At 41.0% G+C, this 20,640-nt stretch overlaps 2 protein-coding genes across 5 annotated transcripts in view; both read right to left on the reverse strand.

Moving 5' to 3' along the window:
- LOC127508728 (NACHT, LRR and PYD domains-containing protein 3-like) overlaps positions 1-20,640 on the reverse strand; it is a 274,592-nt gene that overhangs the window by 121,872 nt on the left and 132,080 nt on the right. The gene's annotated exons all lie outside the window — the stretch shown is intronic.
- LOC127508724 (NACHT, LRR and PYD domains-containing protein 12-like) overlaps positions 4,841-20,640 on the reverse strand; it is a 506,035-nt gene continuing 490,235 nt past the window's right edge. The window contains exon 14 of the mRNA XM_051886992.1: positions 4,841-5,978. Coding sequence (XP_051742952.1) covers positions 5,425-5,978 — 554 coding nt within the window. The 3' untranslated portion in view covers positions 4,841-5,424. The remainder of the gene's footprint in view (positions 5,979-20,640) is intronic.

The raw sequence follows: 20,640 nt of genomic DNA on the forward strand, positions 1-20,640 counted from the left end.
TAACACATCATCAACATGTAAATGTAGATTTAAGCACATCAATCTCAGAGGAAACTTGAATCTTGTCTGGATGTTACAGGGACAGATGATCACACGTGTGTGGCTGCCATCAAAGGCTTTGAGTGAGGATACTACAGAAATGAATAAGTCTATTTAAATCTAAAGTCTAGTTTATTTTAATTATTGTAATTTAAACAGTTATTACAGCACTTTTCTGAATCTTGATTTCTGTGCATTTGCTGCAGAGCTTTGTGGTGAAGCAGGACCTACAAGACAAGGTGACTGCAGCAAAAAAGGAAAACCTGAAACAAAAATATAAAGTAAGATCATTTTGTTACTTCTAATACAGAAATCAAATGACACTGTGCTGTGAAAATGACTGCTTTTGTATTATATTTGTGCATTATTGTAGGATGTGAAATGTCCTCAGACTGCTGTGAGCACTGAGGATGGAGAGCCACAGCAGGTCCTGGAAATGGTGTAGAGCCATGGATGAGACCCTCCATCACTCCTCGTTCCAAGTGACTTGATCAAGGACACACTGGAGGTGATGCTGCAGAGATTGAACCAGCAACCTTCTGCTGACCAGCTCAGTGGTTTAGCCCACCACACCACAAAAGTAATGAAGCTACGACAAATATTAGCAAGTAATTGTAAAAATATTAAATGAAATATGGCAAGAAACAGAATGCTGACATTAATGTTTTAATCTTTTTATTTAGTCAGACACAGCAGCAGCCAGATTGTCCTGCACATCTTCTCCCACTTTTGCTTCAAGGTTAAGGGGTTCAGGGGTCCATCATCATCATCTTCCTCATCCTCTGGATCCACGATGTCCCCACTGAGAAGAGCAGCAGTGAGGGACATGATGGATGAAGGTGTTCATCAGAATAAAGCTGCAGAATTGGCACAGCTGTGTGAGATGGCAGTAGGATTGTAAATACGTGATTGTTAGATCAATAAATTTGAATAAAGCTTTGTTTCATGTGCTGTTGACTTGTATATGCATTCATTTATTGTCATTATTACTTTTATTAATTCTTTTACTTTTTTTATTAATTATGCTATTATTATCAGTAAATTTATATATTTTATTAAGCAATGAATTAATGCATGAATTGACTGTAAATGTAGATGTATTCACATCAGCTGTATTTGTCTAGTGTGTGTTCATGCATAGCTATGTCATATGACAAAACATTACATTTTGCTTGTTTTACTAAAGAAGTAAAATGAAAAGTAATATAATTAAGTATTGGTCAGCATTTATCAATATCATTGTGTAAGTGTTGGGGTGGGCTAGCAAAGCAGTGAATTCTGGGGTAATCTTAATTTTAAGTAGTTATACTTACATTTTTTTGAGTATAAAATCAGTCTTCTCCAAAGGCGAGATCTTCAAGCAGCTGCTGATATCTTCTTTGGCTTCAGACATTGCTAACACTGAAGAAAACCGAACTAGGTAACAATAAACAATAATAATGACAAAAAACAAACATATATCATAGTTTGAGATTATATACACAGACATAAAGCATGATGATAAGGTTAAATATTTTGAATACATCATAATTCATAAAAGTATTTATTTTATTTATTATTTATAAGCCTGAGGGATGAAACTAGAGCTAATTCAACAAGAAAAAAAGAAAAACAAATGAGATGTATGCCACTTTTGCTTGTGGATGAACATTTTTGCATATAAAATAAATAAATTAACAACATATTCAACAAAAAATAAACTCACATTATAAAAATATAAGAACTTTAACCCAAAATATATTAGTTGTACTACAATTACAAAATTACTGGCAGCTGTTTCTTCAACAAGACCACAAAATGAGCAAGTGTGATCAATATCAAGATATTTACAGATAGATGAATTAAACCTGTCACTCATATCTTTTAAGTTGTTGCGCTTGTGATAACGTCAACATGGCGGAATATATCCGGATCTCATTCATACTCAACAAGATTTGGCTATTAAGTACCTACTCTTTTAGCGCTCGTTAAGTAAGTACTTATTGAAATTAAGTACCTACTCATTGAGTAGGCGGTTTCGGACGCAGTCAGTATCTTTTCGTCTTTCAGGTCTGTTCTGTCTGATCACGACTATATCGACTCCGGTAAGGGATTCTATAATATGCCTTATAAACGTTCAAGAGAGTGTGTTCATCCGTGTCCCAGGTTTTGACACTTGATATACACATTTCTGGCGTTTTTTGTCTGGAGAGGAGCGCGCATAGACAGTGCTTGAGGGCGTCTGTGTGTTTGTTATTTACTGTGAGCGTCTTCTTATCGGGACACTCCGTTCTCGTTCGGCACTCTTCTCGAGGGAAGAGGTGTCCGCATCTGTGCCTGGTGATTCTGGCCCCGTTTGTGCTGAGGCAAAACGGCGGCTGCAATCATAGGGCTCGCAGGTGAGCTCGTTGGGAAGTTTGAGAGAGTTGTATTCTCTCTCAGCTCCTCCGGGGCTCACGTGGATGAGTTGTTGGATGACGATGACGTCCGTATTTGAGGGGCCGCGCGCGGACAGCTCGACGAGCGGTTCCTTTCTGTCCATGAACACTGCAGCTCCCATAAGCTTTCCATTCCTTCCTGATCTCCACGTTTGAGATCGGGAGGGCATGGAAAAACCCCTAGCTGTTCAGATTTGTATCTGAGCCCAGACAGACGGGAGGAAGACCTCTGCGTTTGTAATCGATCCCCCAGCTGCAAGGGTGATTTATATCTACCCTCTCCTCTTCTTCTTTCACCTCCTATATATATAATATATACATACTGTGTATATGTATGTTTATTTATATACATGTGTATATATATTTTATGTAGGAATGCAATTGGTGAGGTTAACAGCTAGGTTGTAGACTGTTTTTAGACTCCCTGATGCTGTTTTTCTCAGGTGGTAGGCCCTTATCTTTGCGTAGATAAGTTATGCAGGTGTATGCTAGGCCCCACTTTCTAGAACTTTTCATGCTATGGAAAGTGTTTTTTCCTCTGAGCCACTTGATTTTCTTAATCAAGTTTGAGTTGACGGTGCTAGCTTTTAGCCTTCATCCTCTAGGGCTTAGTACAGATTTGAGAATCTGTGTGGAGAAAATGTTTATCCTCATTGGAATCAGCATGTATGTCAAAGCATTACATTTGCTTTGAGTTCTAGACTTTTGCCCTACATATATATGTGAGCTTACTTATGCTGCCACAGGTTAGCACCTGTTCTCATAATAGCAGGCTTTTTGATGTTAGCCTCTATTGGAGGGATTGGTGACTATTATATTCCCCAGTTGAGGTTTATTGGTGTTACTGAGTGCATCACCTGTTGGATTGCATACTCAGGGTAGTATAGAACCACTTTTTGAGAAAAGCTGGTTTCTATTAGCTCCCTTTAGTGATCTTGTTAACAGCTATATTGCATATAACTTTGATTGTAGGCTCTTATGGTTAATTAGCCTCCTTCTAATTAGCAATTGTATTTCTAACAAGTGCTGTTAGTTGATCATAGACACCTTTAAATGTCTCAATGATTTTGGGATCCTTTAGAATGTTCAGTTCATGGTGTGTAAGAAAGAGAAGATAGTTGAAAAGTTGACGTCACAAGTGAGCGGGTCGGAGGGGTCACTAGTCATGGGATGTCTGTGTGGATCCATTGTGCTTTTAGGTCCGTTAATTAATGTTTCCTGTGGGTTTGCGCTGTATGGCTGTTTCCTGTTTCCATTTCGTTGATACAAAAGGTCTTGTGAGAGGATCGATGAAATTTAATGTGATCAGGACAACAAGACTCCACGTGATAGGGCTGATTAATTTATTTCTGATGGGCGGGAAAGGCTCAGAACAGATGTTCTCTGTTCTTGAGTCACGTTATCACTTCTCTTAACGCTGATTAAGTTGGGAAACAGTTAAACAATCGTTGCATCGTTGGTTGTGTGTTTGTTGCCTGAGGGTTTAAGAATTAAGTCAGGAAAGTGTCCAGACCATTCATTGTTCATTGTTCACAATCATTGTTCGGTTATAGTTGTTTGGTGGGCCTGTTCAATGAGGTCCTACAGCATCATTATGTACATACTTACAAGCGTATCCAAAGTACATACTTTTAGGGCGTAGTAGAAGTAGGCGAATTGGGACGGAGCACAAATTTAACACACCTGCTCCCCATTCACACCTGAGACCTTGTAACACTAACGAGTCACATGACACCGGGGAGAGAAAATGGCTAATTGGGCCAATTTGGACATTTTCACTTAGGGGTGTACTCACTTTTGTGGCCAGCGGTTTAGACATTAATGGCTGTGTGTTGAGTTATTTTGAGGGGACAGCAAATTTACACTGTTATACAAGCTGTACACTCACTACTTTACATTGTAGCAAAGTGTCATTTCTTCAGTGTTGTCACATGAAAAGATATAATAAAATATTTACAAAAATGTGAGGGGTGTACTCACTTCTGTGAGACACTGTATATATATATACACACACACAGCCGACTCACTTAGTTACCTCGATAGTAGGCTTGCTGCGATAGTGTAACTGGTGTTCAGCCGCAACACCAGTTACATCACTTGTGATTTGGTCTTAATGACTTAGAAAATTAGGACTGACACACCCATTATTTTTAAGAGTTTATCTTAAATCGGTGAGTTAGGAGCTTTTAGCCTTAAGATGTTTTGTGAATATGGCCCCTGAACAAGCTAATTGAGCTCTCTTAGTTTACTGACTAGAAAGTCACAAGCAGATGAATTTGATCACGTGTGGACATAAACTCTGCAAGGCCATGCACTTCAAGGAACAGAGTTGAGAACTCCTGACATACTGATTAGTCAATAATCACTGATGAAAAATGAAACCATTTTAATTTGTACAGATTTATGAAATATTTATTTAATATTCAGTTATTCTCTCTCTTTTCCTTCTTTGTGATTGTGTTTGAACCACAGCTAAATAAACCCAAAGGAGAGCCACTCAGGCACAGGTCATTGCATCTTTTGCTGTGTAAGTACACGATTCCTCAATTAAATTCAAGTACTCAATTTAAAAAAAATCCATGATTGCAATTTACCCATGTTGAACCGGCAAAATGCCAGAAGTGGCGCATTATTAGAGTGTTTTCTAAGGCTGCACAATGTATTAAAACCATTTAAAACCATACTATAACATAGTGCTATTGTAAATTCACAAAGGCTGCGATTCAATTAAATACATTTACGCATATATATTAAACACGCAGTGCATATGTTACATTTTGACAGCAATAATAGAGATTGATGAGACACTACAATAAAAACTGATTTACATCAGAACAAGTAGAGACACACACACACACACACACACTCTCTCTCATACACACACTGATCTATATGAGGATTTATCACACACACACATTTATTCTGTCATGATATTTCAGTGTCACAGTATTAATGTAATAAAGAGACTCTATAACATCTCTCTGATCTGATTCATCAACAGTTTCACTGATGATCCAGGATAATCAACCCTAAACCCAGGATAGAGCGGTTGAGTGAATGTGGTCTGGACTGTGTGGATGAGGATCATTGTGTCTCCAGAGGCGATGTAGAAGGAAAGAGTTCCTGCACTGTGATCCACATACACTCCTACTCTCCTGCTGATGGGCTTTACAGGGAGAACAGACTGTATGTTATTGTGCCAGAATGAGTAACTGTCAGAAGAGCAGTTCAAACTCCAGGACTGATCATTATGTCCAAACCAACATTCATGACCCCATCCCTTCCTGCTGATGCTCTTATATGACACTGATATAGACACACCAACACTCCACTCAATCTCCCAGTAACAGCGTCGATCACTCACACTCTCTCTACACAACACCTGAGGATAATAATCAAATCTGTCTCGATGATCAGGATATGACTGAAGATCTGGGTAAGTGAGAGTAATCACTGTGTTGCTTTCAGACAGACGGAGGCGTTCATTCACTGTGTTCAGATCCAGAGTGAGCCGATGGGAATCTGATGGAGATAAAACACATCACAATCAGGAATTATTAATCTGTCCATCTTTTCATCTACACTGTAAACATGATTTCTGCTGCTTGTTAAATGAACTTCAAAATGAGTTAAACCACACAATTACTGACATTCTGTCCTGATTTAATTGAGTAAAACCACTTAAACATGTCAAACTGAAGTTTGTGTGTGGAGGACCAAACCTTCAAAAACAATAAATAAATACATAAATATCTGAATGTAAAAAAAAAACCAAATGCATAAACATACATGGAAATGTGAAAAATAAAAATAAATGAGTATTTAGACCTTTATTTCCTTATTTATGTATAATTTATATAATTTATTTATTTTTTTATTTTTTTATTTCCACATTTATTTATGTATATATGTATTTATGTCTACATTTATTTATTTCCACATGTATTTAAATGTATAAATACTCATTTATTTTCTTTTCACATTTCTTTGTACATTTATTTATTTTTGTTGTTTTTTTTACATTTCATATATTTATTCATTTATTGTGTTTGCAGGTTTGGTCCTCAATATTTGTGCTGAATGAACTGAAACTCTGCAGTGTATGTTTAGTTCCCAGCATGCTTTGCTCTGGTCTGGATCTATTACAGAATCTTGAGTTCAGATCTGACAAGTTCATGTAGGATTTGTCTCAGATCTGAACTTGATTTAGGATCTTCTCCTCTCTCACAGAATCTCATCTGTAGTTGTGAATCTTAAAGCCTCCATCAGTTCGGTGATCGACTCTCAGGTCTGTTACCAAGAGCAGCTGCTGTGAAGAAACGCTCCAGATTAAAATGGAGGATCAAAACAGGTGTGCTTTTAATGAAGAGCTGCAGAAAGACAAGTTTGATCAAAGCCTGTCACTGTATTTCATGAGTCTGTCATTATTGATCAGTGTTTCGTATCAAAGTGCAGCACATCATGTGACCTTCACAGAGTTGGATGTTGGTATTCAGATACTCAGATATTCAGCCACGGAGATTTTTCAATATCAGGATTGATGGAGTTCATCAGTTATCAAACAAATCTGAATAAGCTCTTATGAACCGTCACTAAGATAAATATAAGAATCATTTAAACTCCAGCCAAGCTCAAGATCACAGTGGCACTGAGAAAAAGATGTTCTGATGTTAGTCAAAAGTGATGCTGAAGACTGAAACTCAACTATTGTGAGAAATCTCTCAAAGCCTCCTAAAGAGTGTGTGTGTTACTGCCCCCTAGAGGAACATGATGAAGTTGATCTGACTGAGATTGATATTCAAACATTTAATAAATTCATTTAAATTCATACAGTGTTCAATCTCATCTTCACAGGGTGTGTCTTGATACTTGGACCTGAAAGATCATTTACATTCATATATTTATGTCATTTGTAATTCAGGATAAATGCTGCTGAATTAAATTCAAGCCTGTTAATAAATTCATTTTACCCAAAATTAACAAAACTTATTAGCAATTTAAAACATGTTATAATTCAATGTAATGTCAAATAGGCTCTCCAGCTAATGTAAATCAATATTTCCAGTACAGTATAACAGTAGTAAATGTGTATCTCTCTCACACAAACTCACATCTGTGTCCTGTGACAGAGCAATAACAGCTGTTCACCTACTGCAACTGTGAGGAAAAAAAGAGCGCTTTACCTCATCACAAACATGGTAAAAGAGCGCTTTACCTCATCGCAAACCCGGTAAAAGAGCGCTTTACCTCATCACAAACATGGTAAAAGAGCGCTGAAACGGCTAATCTTTAAAAACCTTTTTTTTTAGCCCCTTGAGGTTAGTGGAGGAGCTTCCCTTTCGAAAGGGAACTTCAACTCTGCGTTTACCGCTATGGGGAACTGTCACTCGTGACAGGTGTCCGAATGCCACAGAATCACACCACTCCAATCCTATTGGCCGGCGACAGCCTATGACGTAATCATAGCGCGAACCCGGAGTATAAAGGGAGCGCCTGAGGAAGCAGTCGACATCTTCTCGTCTTTCGGGACTGTTCTGTCTATGCCATTGTTTTCAACACCAGTAAGGAATTACTCTATATATGCCTGGTGATTTTGGGACGCACTTTTGGACGTGCTGCAGCTGCCATGAGAGCGCGTTAAGAAAGGGGCCGCACACGGATGGCTAGACGAATGGTTCCTTTCTGTCCATGAATGTTGCGGCTCCCATAGACTTTTCATTCCTTCCTGATCTCCGCGTTTGAGATCGGGAGGGCATGGAAAACCCCCTTAGCCATTCAGATTTGGATCTGAGCCAGACAGACGGGAGGAGGAAGAAGCCAGAGTGAGATGGGTGACCGATTGTAAACACCGTTGCATTTGTAATCGATCCCCAGCTATTTAAAGGGCAATTTATATCTGTCCTCTCTTCTTCTTCTTTCACCTCCTATATATATATATATATATATATACATACATATATATGTGTGTTTATATATTTTATATCATGCTCAGGTGCGTCTTTTACAGTTAGGCTGACGGCTGGGCCTTTGATAATATTTTTTCTAAAGGCTGCCGTTAGTGCTTTATAGTGAAAGTGCTTTTAGGCTTAAAAGAACTTTCGTTCTACAAGCCGCAGGAAGGTAAGCTGGGTCTATATTTTTGTATATAAAAAATGTAGACCTTGTTTCTCCTGTATAGCTTTCCTGAGCATGTAGTCAGAAAAGTTATAAGGGGTTCTTTTGGGCAAAATAACTGTAGCATTAGGTTGGCTAGTTTTCAAAACATGCAGGCCGCTTTATGGCCACTTTTTTGTAGCTTCCTATGATAGAGTAGCTTCTCAGCTAATACTCTAGTTTGGTTTGAGTTAGCACTCGTCACTTCAGTTATTTGTGTGCAGGTTGGCTTTATCGGCCGCCTGACACTGTTTGCTTGTAGTGCTTCATTTTCTCCTCATATTTGAAGGATTCAAAATGGAGCCCAAGCTTTGCTTGGCCCAGTAGGCCTTAGCTAGCAGCTAGGCTAGAGCTAGGTTTAGGTGCTTGTTTGTTACATCACCCTTAATATTACTATCCCTATGAGGTTGTATAGTTCCTAGTTCTGGCCTCCTCCTGAGGGAGTTGCTGGCCGTATGCCCATTTCCCCTTTGATGTGAAAATGTTGGTGCTATGGCTGAGCTTAACAGCTAAGGTTATAGGCTGTTATTAGCCTTCCTGGTGCTGTTTTTCCCAGGTGTTAGGCCCTTATCTTTGAGAAGATAAGTTATGCATTACTGCTAGGCCCCACTTTGTAGAACTTTGTCATGCTTATAATGTCTTTGCATGAGCCCCTTGAATTATATTCAAGTTTGAGTATACGGTGCTAAATGTTTTTAGCTTTCGTTCTCTAAGGGTTCAATACAGATCTCAGATCTGTTTCGTGAAAACATTTATCCTGTTTGGATGGCATGTATTACAAAGCATTTACCTTTGCTTTGGGTTCTAAGCTTTAGCCCTACATACTTTCATATATGTGAGCTTACTCTAGTGCTGCCACAGGTTAGCCCCTGGTTCCGTGATAGCAGGCTGTGATTAGCCTCTATCTAAGGACGTGGTGTTTTGTTGTACTCCCCGGTTAGGGTTTGTGTTCCACTGAGTGCATCACCTGTTGGATTGCACACTCAGGTTGAGTGTAGAGAGTCTTATTCTGGTTAGAATAGTATGATCTCTGTTAGCTCCCATTTGATCATGACCACAGCAGCTGTTTTACATATACTGTTAAGTCTGTTGGCTCTTTTTGATAGCCTCTTTCTGAGTACAGCTTGTATCTCGGGCGCTGTTGGTTTACGATCACGAGTTTGCTCACATATCTTAGCACTGCCTCAGGCTTATGCTCATGTTTGTTTGAGGTGGTAGGCCTTGTGGGCCCCCCTTAGACCATGATAGCATGTTTATTTGTACCATGTACATTGCCTGTTGGAATGTGTAGGCTTAGCTCAGGTTGTGTAGCTAGTTACCCACAATTGGCTTGTTGGGTCTAGAGCTGGTCCCCTTTGAGCTTGGTCCCTATTTATGACCACTGGCTGGCGCCACATGGTGCTAAAAGTAGTAGGCCCTGCCAGGCCTCCTTTTTTCAGTTTTTATGTTGGTCCAGCTGGTCTGGTTATATTTAGACTCATTTCCATGGTTGAGTCTTGTTTGCTGACTCACACCGCCATCGGCCACTCCCACCTCTGTAGAGTAGGCCCTAGGTCAGGCCTCTCATAGAGCACTGTGGCGCAGTGTGTACTCCTCTTATCCAAGTGTTAAGGTGTCTTATCGAGTACTTGGCCTACTGGCTGGTTTATTCATGAAGCTACCACTGGCTGATGCCATGTGTTCATGGAGGTTGAAGGCCCCACAAGGGCCTCCTTTCAGTTTGCGGGTTGGCACAGTTTTGTGTTGGTTTCTATGTGACTCATCACCATGGATGGGTCATGATTGCCACTAGCTGACGCCATGTGTTTCGAGTCGTAGGTCTTTGTAGGCCTCCTATGTATCATGCTGGAGTTTGGCTGTGTACTCCTCTCGTTTAGAGAGTAAAAGGTGCTTTTACTGAGTACATGTTCTGAGTGGCTTGCCTCTCAGGGTGAGTTCTTGTGTTAAAACCAGCTGGTTGTTCGGTTTTATGCATTTACTTCCTTGAGCATGGTCTCTTTTAGCTCTGGTTGAGCTAAGTAGTTACCTTGGTTTTAACTCGGTTCTATTTTGCTCCTAAAACTTTAGTGGCCGCTAGCTGACGCCGCGTGTGACAGGTAGTACATGCTGGCATATACCTTTTACATTTTATATTCTTTACTGAAGACAGTAAAAGGGACTTTATGTCGCTGGCTGGCCAGGGCTCCGGTTGACTTATTAACCTCCCTTGTAGTCGGTTTGTTCTGCCTGGAGCTTGATAACACTGCCACGAACTGATGCCACGTGTCTGCTGAGGTTATAGGCCCATGGGGCCTTCTTTAGCACGTGATGGCGTACGCTGTACTCCTCTTGCTTAAAGAGTAAAAAGGTTCTTTACCGAGTACACTGCTCGCTGGATTGTGTTGGATGGACTGTTTTGTGGGCACTCACAGCTACTCAATTACATGGTTGGTCGTGCGCCCAGCATGTTATGTTTTCAGGTAAAAGAGCACTTTACCTCATCACAAACATGGTAAAAGAGCGCTTTACCTCATTGCAAACACGGTAAAAGAGCGCTTTACCTCATCACAAACACGGTATCACAAACATGGTAAAAGAGCGCTTTACCTCATCACAAACACGGTATCACAAACATGGTAAAAGAGTGCTTTGCCTCGTCACAAACATGGTAAAAGAGCGCTTTGCCTCGTCACAAACACGGTATCACAAACATGGTAAAAGAGCGCTTTACCTCATCACAAACACGGTAAAAGAGCGCTTTACCTCATCACAAACACCGTATCACAAACATGGTAAAAGAGCCCTTTACCTCATCACAAACACGGTAAAAGAGCGCTTTGCCTCATCGCAAACACGGTAAAAGAGCACTTTACCTCATCACAAACACGGTAAAAGAGCGCTTTACCTCATCACAAACACGGTAAAAGAGCGCTTTACCTCATCACATACATGGTAAAAGAGCGCTTTACCTCATCGCAAACACAGTAAAAGAGCACTTTACCTCATCACAAACACGGTAAAAGAGCGCTGTGTGCGTGTGTGTGTGTGTGCGTGTGTTTTTGTGACATATCAGGACAAATTTGTATAATGATTTGATACTCCGTGTGACGTCCCTCAGTCTACTAAAGCTATTGGTGCAGAATGCGGGGGTTCCTGATTGGTTCCAACCCATTAATTGATTATCAACAGAATAAAAATGGCTGTGTATTATTGGAGGATAGACACTCTCTGGGGAACATTCCTCAGGGGTGACTCATTTTTGTGTTGACCTGGTGTATGTAGCTTAATTTCTTTGTTGTTCTTTTTTGTTTCTGCTATACCCCTAGATTTTCTGTTCATTATTATTGCTTGTATAATTTGTTGAATTTAATAAATCTTTTCTTGAATTTGATTTTGTGGTCTAATCCCTTTTATGTTACGGCTTGGAACGAGCGGGTCGTAACATAAAATTGGGCGCTCATCTGGGACTGCTACATGTTCAGGTAAATGCAGAGTTTTGGGTGTGTTCACCTGTGTGAATGAGTAGACTTCAGGAAGTTAGAGTGTCCTCAGCTGGGTTTACAATCCTTCCATCGAGGCACTGTTTGTTGTTTTGCCTTTCTTATTTTTAAAGGTTATTCTGGACAGAGGTTTTAAATCTCTGTCGGGGGTACGCTTCGGGCTTTTGGTGAAATGCCTGTGTTTGATGTTTATAAAAGCATTCGATTAGTGTCGCCGTTTTTAGAGAAGGAAGTAGAGAAATATTTTCAACATTTTGAATGCGTTGTAGAGTCGTTGAAATGGCCAAAAGAATTTTGGACCTTACTGTTGCAATGTGTTTTAGTAGGGCGAGCACAAGAGGTGTATTCAGCGCTGACTATTGAACAAAGTGGTGATTATGAAATCGTTAAGTCTGCTATTTTGCATGCTTATGAATTGGCACCTGAAGCATACCGCCAGAAATTTAGGAGTCATGTTAAGTTTGAGAAGTGCACTTATCTTGAGTTTGCTAGAGAGAAAGATAATTTGTTTGACCGCTGGTGTTCTTCTGTAAAAGTTACAACAAAAGAACAACTTAGAGAGCTCATTCTTCTAGAAGAGTTCAAAAATTGTGTTCCAAGTGCTGTTGCTATGTATTTCAATGAACACAAAGTGACTAAATTGCCTGATGCTGCTCTAATGGCAGATGGATTTGTTCTTACTCATCAAGGTTCTGTTCATTTAAATGAGCTGAGTAGGTCAAAGTTGAGCATCTCTGTTAAAAATAAAAAGATGGTTGCATGACAGAATGCTGTTTCAAATTCTGCTGACAATACTTCAGTAACACGCACAAAAGGTGAGATGGTTTGCTTTTATTGTAGAAAGCCAGGACATAAAATTTCAGACTGTGCTGTTCTCAAAAAGAAAGAGAAAACTGTTAAACCTGTTGGTTTAATTTCTACGTCAAGTGTGAATTATAGTCCTGACAAGCAGATTGGGCAGGTGAATGTCACTGAAATGGATAAAGTTAAAAACAGTGTTGACTTTGGGCCATTTCTCACTGATGGAAGTGTTTCTTGGCCTGACTCTGATGAAATGGTTCCTGTTCATATCCTCCACGATACTGGGACGGGGCAGTCATTTTTGTTGGAAGGACTTTTGCCTCTGTCTGAACGTACTGCCACTGGATCTCACGTGTTGGTTCGAGGGCTTGAAATGGACTACATGAAAGTTCCCCTACACCGCATTCATTTTAATTCCAGACTTGTGGCAGGTGACGTGGTCGTAGGGGTTCGTGCAATGCTTCCTATCCCTGGTGTTACTTTTATACTTGGCAATGACTTAGCTGGGGGAAATGTTTGGGAGAAGTCAGATGGTAGTTCCTGTTGTGGATGAATTGAATGGATCTTCTGACCGTCCTAATTTATTTCCTGCTTGTGTAATAACTCGAGCAATGGCCAAGAGACGAATGTCCGATGAAACAGAAAATGTTTTTAGTGATACTTTCCTTGCTTCTGCAAATTCCTCTCAGCCAGAAACCAGTACTGTGTGTACTGAAGTTGAAGATGTGAACTCTATGCATGAGTTACTGTCTGATGGCGAACACAAGATGAATAAGCCTGACTCCATGTCTGAAAGTCCATTTATGTGTGATGACCATGTTAACACTTGTTCTTTGTCTTCACTTTATAGTGTGACTCGAAGAATTAACCAAAGCACAGCACACAGATTAAACTCTTTGAGAATTGTTCTCTTTAGCTGCTGGAGGAGGAAATGAGACTTCATCTTTTTTTTCTTTCAAGATGGATTACTTTGTAGACAACAACCTGTGAGTTTTGACTCTTCCCTTGATCCTAGGATCCAAATTGTAGTTCCTCTTATTTTTCATCACGCCATCCTACAGCTGACACATCAGGGCCTTGCTGGTCATGTGGGGGTACGGAAGACGTATGATAGGATTCTGAGGAAATTCTATTGGCATAGAGTCAGGAGAGATGTGATTAACTATATACGGTCTTGTCACATCTGTCAAATGACCGGAAAACCAAACCAAAAGGTTCCATTGGCTCCTTTACAGCCTGTTGCAGTAGTCACCACTCTTTTTGAACATTTGATTGTCGACTGTGTTGGTCCTTTAGCACGATCTAAGGTTAGACATGCTTATTTACTCACTGTGATGTGCCAGTCTACATCCTTTGAGATCGAGGCTTTAACAAGTTTTATGTCTATTTTTGGCATTCCAAAAACCATTCAGTCTGATCAGGGCTCAAATTTTATGTCCAGACAATTCTCTAAAGCCATGCAACAACTCAAAGTTAAACACAACATCTCGAGTGCTTATCTCATAGTCAGGGAGGGCTGGAAAGATTCCATCAGACTCTTAAGTCACTTTTGAGATCGTATTGTGTTGAACTTGACTGTGACTGGGAGGATGGACTTCTTTGGATGCTGTTCGCTATTCGTGAGGTTGTGCAAGAGAGCACAGGTTTTAGTCCTAATGAGTTAGTGTTTGGGCATACTGTCAGGGGCCCTATTGCTGTCTTGGCAGATGAATGGAAAACATCTGATCCACCTGAGAATGTCTTAGACTACGTGAGTAGTTTTTGTTACAGACTCTATGAAGTCATTGCTCTTGCTCTACGAAAATTAGATAAGTCTCAAGGAAAGATGCAGAGTTTGTATGATCGTAAGGTTAAGTCCAGGAATTTCCAAGTAGGAGATAAAGTGCTTGCTTTGCTACCTGTGCTGAGTAGTCCATTTCAGGCTAGGTTCACTAGACCTTATACGATAGCGAAGTGTTATCCTAACAACAACTATCTTTTAAACACGCCTGATTGTAGAAAGAAAGTACAGGTTTGTCATGTTAATTTATTAAAACCATATGTGACTCCTGTACCTTCTCTGTCTGTTGCTGTTGTGACAACTACTGAACTTCTAGATCTGAGTGTTTCAACAGCATCTGTAGATGTGGCTGACAATCTGGAGATTAAAGGTCCTTCTCGAGGAGAAGTGGAAGGGCGCCTCAACAATTCTGAGGTTCTAGCTAATTTAGCTGATTATCTGTCTCATTTGTGTGAATCAGAGAAGACCGATATAATCAAGTTGGTAAGTTCATTCCCCTCTCTTTTCTGATGTTCCTACCCGAACTCATGTCATTGAACATGACATTGATGTTGGTATGGCTCAACCCGTAAAACAACATCCATATCGTGTAAATCCTATAAAAAGGAAGTAGCTTCAGAAAGAGGTGGATTATTTACTTACTCATAATTTAACAGAACCTAGTTTCAGTTCTTGGAGCTCTCCCTGCATTTTGGTGAGTAAATCTGATCATTCTTATCGTTTCTGTACTGACTACAGGAAGCTTAACTCTTTGACAAAACCTGATTGTTTCCCTCTTCCCAGAATCGATGACTGTGTAGATTGTGTGGGCTCTGCCCAGTTTGTTAGTAAATTCAATCTTCTAAAAGGCTATTGGCAAGAGCCCTTGACCTCACGTGCTAAAGAACTATCTGCTTTTATTACACCTGATTGTTTTCTGCAGTACACCGTTATGCCTTCTGGAGTTAGAAATGCTCCCGCTACTTTTCAGCGGCTAGTAAATCGAGTGTTGTCTGGGTTGAGGGGATGTGAAGCTTACCTGGATGATGTTGTTTTGTACAGTTCTTCTTGGTCTGAACATCTCGCACAAATTAGAGAGCTTTTTGAACATTTGGCTAAAGCTAACTTAACTATAAATCTTGCCAAGTGTGAATTTGGCAAGGCCACTGTGACATATTTGGGTAAGGTGGTTGGCCGGGGGGGTGTAAAACCCATCAGCGCTAAAGTTGAAGCTATCTGTAGTTTTCCTGTTCCAGCTACCCGTCGTGAGTTACGACATTTTCTTGGGATGGTAGGTTACTACAGAGGTTTCTGTCAGAACTTTGCGACTGTTGTTGCCCCTTTGACCGATTTGTTAAGCCCAAAGGCACCTTTTAAATGGTCACAACAGTGTCAATATGCCTTTGAAAATGCTAAGTCCCTTTTAGCCAATGCTCAGTTTGAAATACCTTTCCTCCTTGCTATTGATGCTAGTGTTTATGGTGCTGGCGCTGTTCTTTCACAAGATGTAAATGGGATTGAGCATCCAGTCAGTTATTTTTCAAAAAAGTTCAACCGTCACCAGCAAATGTATTCTACAGTGGAAAAAGTGGCTCTAGCCCTTGTTTTAGCAGTTTAACACTTCGAGGTCTATTTGAGTTCGGTCTGTGGTCCTATTGTAGTATACACTGACCATAACCTGTTAACATTTTTAGATCGAATGCGTGGTAAGAACCAAAGAATTCTGAGATGGAGTCTTATTCTGCAACCTTTCCACTTAAAGATTAAACATATCCGTGGCAAGGATAACTTGATAGCCGATGCTCTTTCTTGTGCGTAAGATATTCCAGTAGTGTCTGGAATCTTCTCTATCTCTCTTTCTTCCCCTCTTCCTCTCTTCCTCAATTCTTTCCTCCATCCTTTCTTTTTGTCTGTTCTCTCTCTATTCTCCTCTCTGATGTCCTAGGGCCCAGGATTCCGGGAGTGAAATGGAGTGGGATTACAGAGATGAGTATCGTTGTAATTTATATTTTTATATCTACTTTGTTTTGCATTGCAAATTATGTTTTGTTTCCTTTGTTTTTTCTTTTGTCGGTTCTTTAGGGAACCTCCTTTTGGAGTGGGAGGTGTGACGTCCCTCAGTCTACTAAAGCTATTAGTGCAGAGTGTGGGGGTTCCTGATTGGTTCCAACCCATTAATTGATGATTATCAACAGAATAAAAATGGCTGTGTATTATTGGAGGATAGACACTCTCTGGGGAACATTCCTCAGGGGTGACTCATTTTTGTGTTGACCTGGTGTATGTAGCTTAATTTCTTTGTTGTTCTTCTTTGTTTCTGCTATACCCCTAGATTTTCTGTTCATTATTATTGCTTGTATAATTTGTTGAATTTAACCCTCTGGGGTCTGAGGATTTTCGGGGCCCTGGAGAAGTTTTGACATGCCCTGACATTTGTGCTTTTTTCAGTTGTTCATAAACATATTAATGGAAAAAGTGTCATTACACTGTATTCAGCACAAACTAGGCTACAATAATATGTGAGGAACATGTATGTACATGTTCGTGTTTTTGAAGGAATAACGTTTATGCGTGGTTATTGAAAAAACAAAAAACTTAAGTCACTGAAATAAAGCCAAACAATATATATTAAATCTGTGTTCACAAGACTTCTGGGTATTGGAGGTTGTAGACTAGTTTTTGCTTCAAAATGATGTAAAAATTATCCTGCATACTCGTTCGTTTATAACAATATACTGATTTAGTTTTTGTAAGACACTTTTTGTCAAGAAACACAGTATGCGTGGAGGCGTGAATCATCATGAATAATGGGTGATTTACACCTGAGAAGACAAAAGAATCGCATAAAGAACCTCTAATGAGCTGCATATTAATGAGGCCTTTCAGTCAGGTAGGCTGTGAAAAAACCCTCTGTGATCATGTCTCAAGCTCATCATGGTGTATATCAAACATACAGAAAAAACAGCAATACTGTGAAATATTATTACAATTTAAAATAATGGTATTCTATTATATACTTTAAAATATAATGTATTTCTGTGATGCAAAGCGTCTGAACATTCATGTTACCTCTATGGCATTTCATATAGTCTTTTAGCTTAAAAGCATGCACATTTGGAGAAATATTGATGGATTCTCATATGTTTATGTCAATTTTCTATACAGAGGAGTAATATTTATTCAATATGTATTGTCATCACTGTGAGTGCTGGATACTGTGTTTTCAATTCATACTTGCAGCCGGAGGGCGCTCTGTGCACATTTAGTCCACAAATTACTCTAAAGAAGAACAGGGCATTCAGGAACTAACGGCATGTCCTCCAGAGATCGCTAACCATGGCTTTAACATCCAGATAAACACTTTTCAAGACAATAAATGCACGATTGAGATGATATATACATGTATTGCCTCAGAATTTGCGTCTGAATAGCGCTCGCTCCGTGGGCGTGGCCGCGGATAATGAGCTGAATCACGGGCGTCTGACATGTGTCTCTTTTCATACAGATTACATAAACACAGAATATTTGTTTTCGATTTGACTTACACGATTTAAAACCTGACATTTCAACGTTTTTTTAGACATAAGTCTCATTTTTGTGTCATTAGTATTCACTAAGTTACAGATCATTTTCTGAGAACTATCAGATTAAACTTCGTTCAGAGGGAGACGAGAGATCACGCATCATGTTAGTTTTCTTTATTTTGCAAAAAGCACATCATTTTGTTTATACTCTGAGTGTACACAAATAAAAGAAGATATTCCACAGATTAAAATGGTGTATAACTCTTAATTATATGTGCAACATTGACGGAGTATTTTGAGTCTCTTTCACACTGGTAAGAAAAAAACCGAGGTGGTATCGCCGGCGTGACCGCCGACCCGAGGGAGTTAATAAATTGGCACGTGGCTCCGTCTTCCAGGATTAGAGGAAGGGGGGGTTCAGCTGCTGCGCCAGGCTCTGTGGAAACAGGAACAGAGGGATGGTGAGGTTTGAGTAAAGACACATGGAAAGTGGGATGAATACGATACTGTGCAGGTAATTGGAGTTGGTAAGTGACCGGGTTTATCTGCTTCTTGATGGTGAAGGGGCCAATGAATCTGGGACTTAGCTTTCGGCAAGGCAGACGCAGTCTAATGTCCCGAGTAGACAGCCAGACCTTCTGTCCCGGTTGGTAGACTGGGGTGTTGGAGCGTCGAAGGTCGGCTGTCATCCTGCGTCTGCGCAAGGCCTGTTGAAGCTGGTGGTGGGCAGAGTCCCAGATCCTCTCGCTCTCTCGGAACCAGTAGTCGACAGCTGGTACATCCGACGGTTCCCCTGACCAGGGGAACAATGGGGGTTGGTAGCCGAGCACACACTGGAAGGGAGTGAGTCCAGTGGTAGGTTGGCGCAGGGAATTCTGTGCGTACTCGGCCCAACCCAGGAACTAGTTCCAAGAGTCCTGGTGGCCATGGCAGAAGGTACGGAGGAACCGGCCGATCTCCTGGATCTTCCGCTCCGTCTGCCCGTTCGACTGCGGGTGGTATCCAGACGAGAGGCTCACGGTCACACCTAGGAGAGAGAAGAATGCACGCCATACTCTGGAGATGAACTGAGGTCCTCGGTCCGATACAATATCTTCTGGGATTCCGTAATATCTGAAGATGTGGTTGAACATGATCTCAGCTGTTTCCATAGCTGTGGGCAGGCCTTTTAAGGGAATCAGATGACAAGATTTAAAAAATCTGTCAATTACCACCAGGATACAGGTACAGTTGTTGGATACAGGTAAGTCTGTGATGAAATCCACTTCTAGGTGTGACCATGGTCTGTTGGGAACAGGCAGAGGATGGAGCTTGCCGGAGGAAAGATGGCGAGAGCTCTTTGAGATGGCGCATTCCTGACATCCTTGCACCCACCTTCTGATGTCCCTTGCCATGTTTGGCCACCAGAAGCGCTCTTTCAGCAGTGAGAGGGTTTCATTGACCCCGGGGTGGCCAGTGCCCAGCGATGTGTGGGAAGAATGGATGAGTGGAGTGCGGCATGTCCGAGTGATGTACTGCAAACCTGGTGGACAACCCGGCAGAGTGTTGGTGGAGGCATTGGAGGAGGGAATGGTGGCTTCAGACCAGCTGATGGGACTCACGATAATCTTTTCAGGTAGGATGGATTCGGGCTCTTCAGTGTTCTCTTCAGGATTATAGAGACGGGATAAGGCGTCCACCTTGACGTTCTTGGGACCTGGACGATAGGAGATAGTGAAGTTAATACGGGTGAAGAATAGCGCCCAGCGCGCCTGTCAAGGATTCAATCTCTTGGCATCTCTGAGATATTCCATGTTTTTATGATCAGTAAGTACCAAGAAGGGGTGCTGTGCACCCTCCAACCAATGCCTCCACTCCTCCAGTGCCAACTTGATGGCTAGAAGTTTCCTGTTTCCGATGTCGTAGTTTCTCTCCGCCGGGTTGAGTTTGCGTGAGAAAAAGGCACATGGATGGAGTCTACTTGGGTTCCCCTGCTGCTGAGAAAGCACTGCTCCCACTCCTGTGGTGGAAGCACCCACCTCGACTATGAAGGGCTTATCTGGATCAGGATGTATGAGGAGGGGAGCGGTGATGAAGGCTTCCTTCAGGGTGTTGAAAGCATTGGTGGCAGCTGGTGATCAGGACAGAGACTTGGGCTTGTTGCGGAGGAGGTTGGTCAAAAGGCTTGTTATGGTACTGTAGTCCTGGATGAATCTGCGGTAGAAATTTGCTAAACCTAGGAATCTTTGGAGTTCTTTGATGGTGGATGGAGTTGGCCAGTTCCTGATGGCTTCTACTTTCCCCCATCTGGATGCCACTGCTGTCGATGTTGTAACCAAGGAACTGCACTGAGGATTGATGGAACGAACATTTTTCAGCCTTGAGGAACAGATGGAATTCCCTCAGGCATTTCAAGACCTCCGCAATGTGGTGGCGATGTTCTGCCATGCTCCGGGAGTAAATCAGGATGTCATCAATGTAGACCAGAA

Source organism: Ctenopharyngodon idella, chromosome 3, assembly GCF_019924925.1.
Source record: "Ctenopharyngodon idella isolate HZGC_01 chromosome 3, HZGC01, whole genome shotgun sequence".
In the NCBI taxonomy this organism is placed as follows: Eukaryota; Metazoa; Chordata; class Actinopteri; order Cypriniformes; family Xenocyprididae; genus Ctenopharyngodon; species Ctenopharyngodon idella.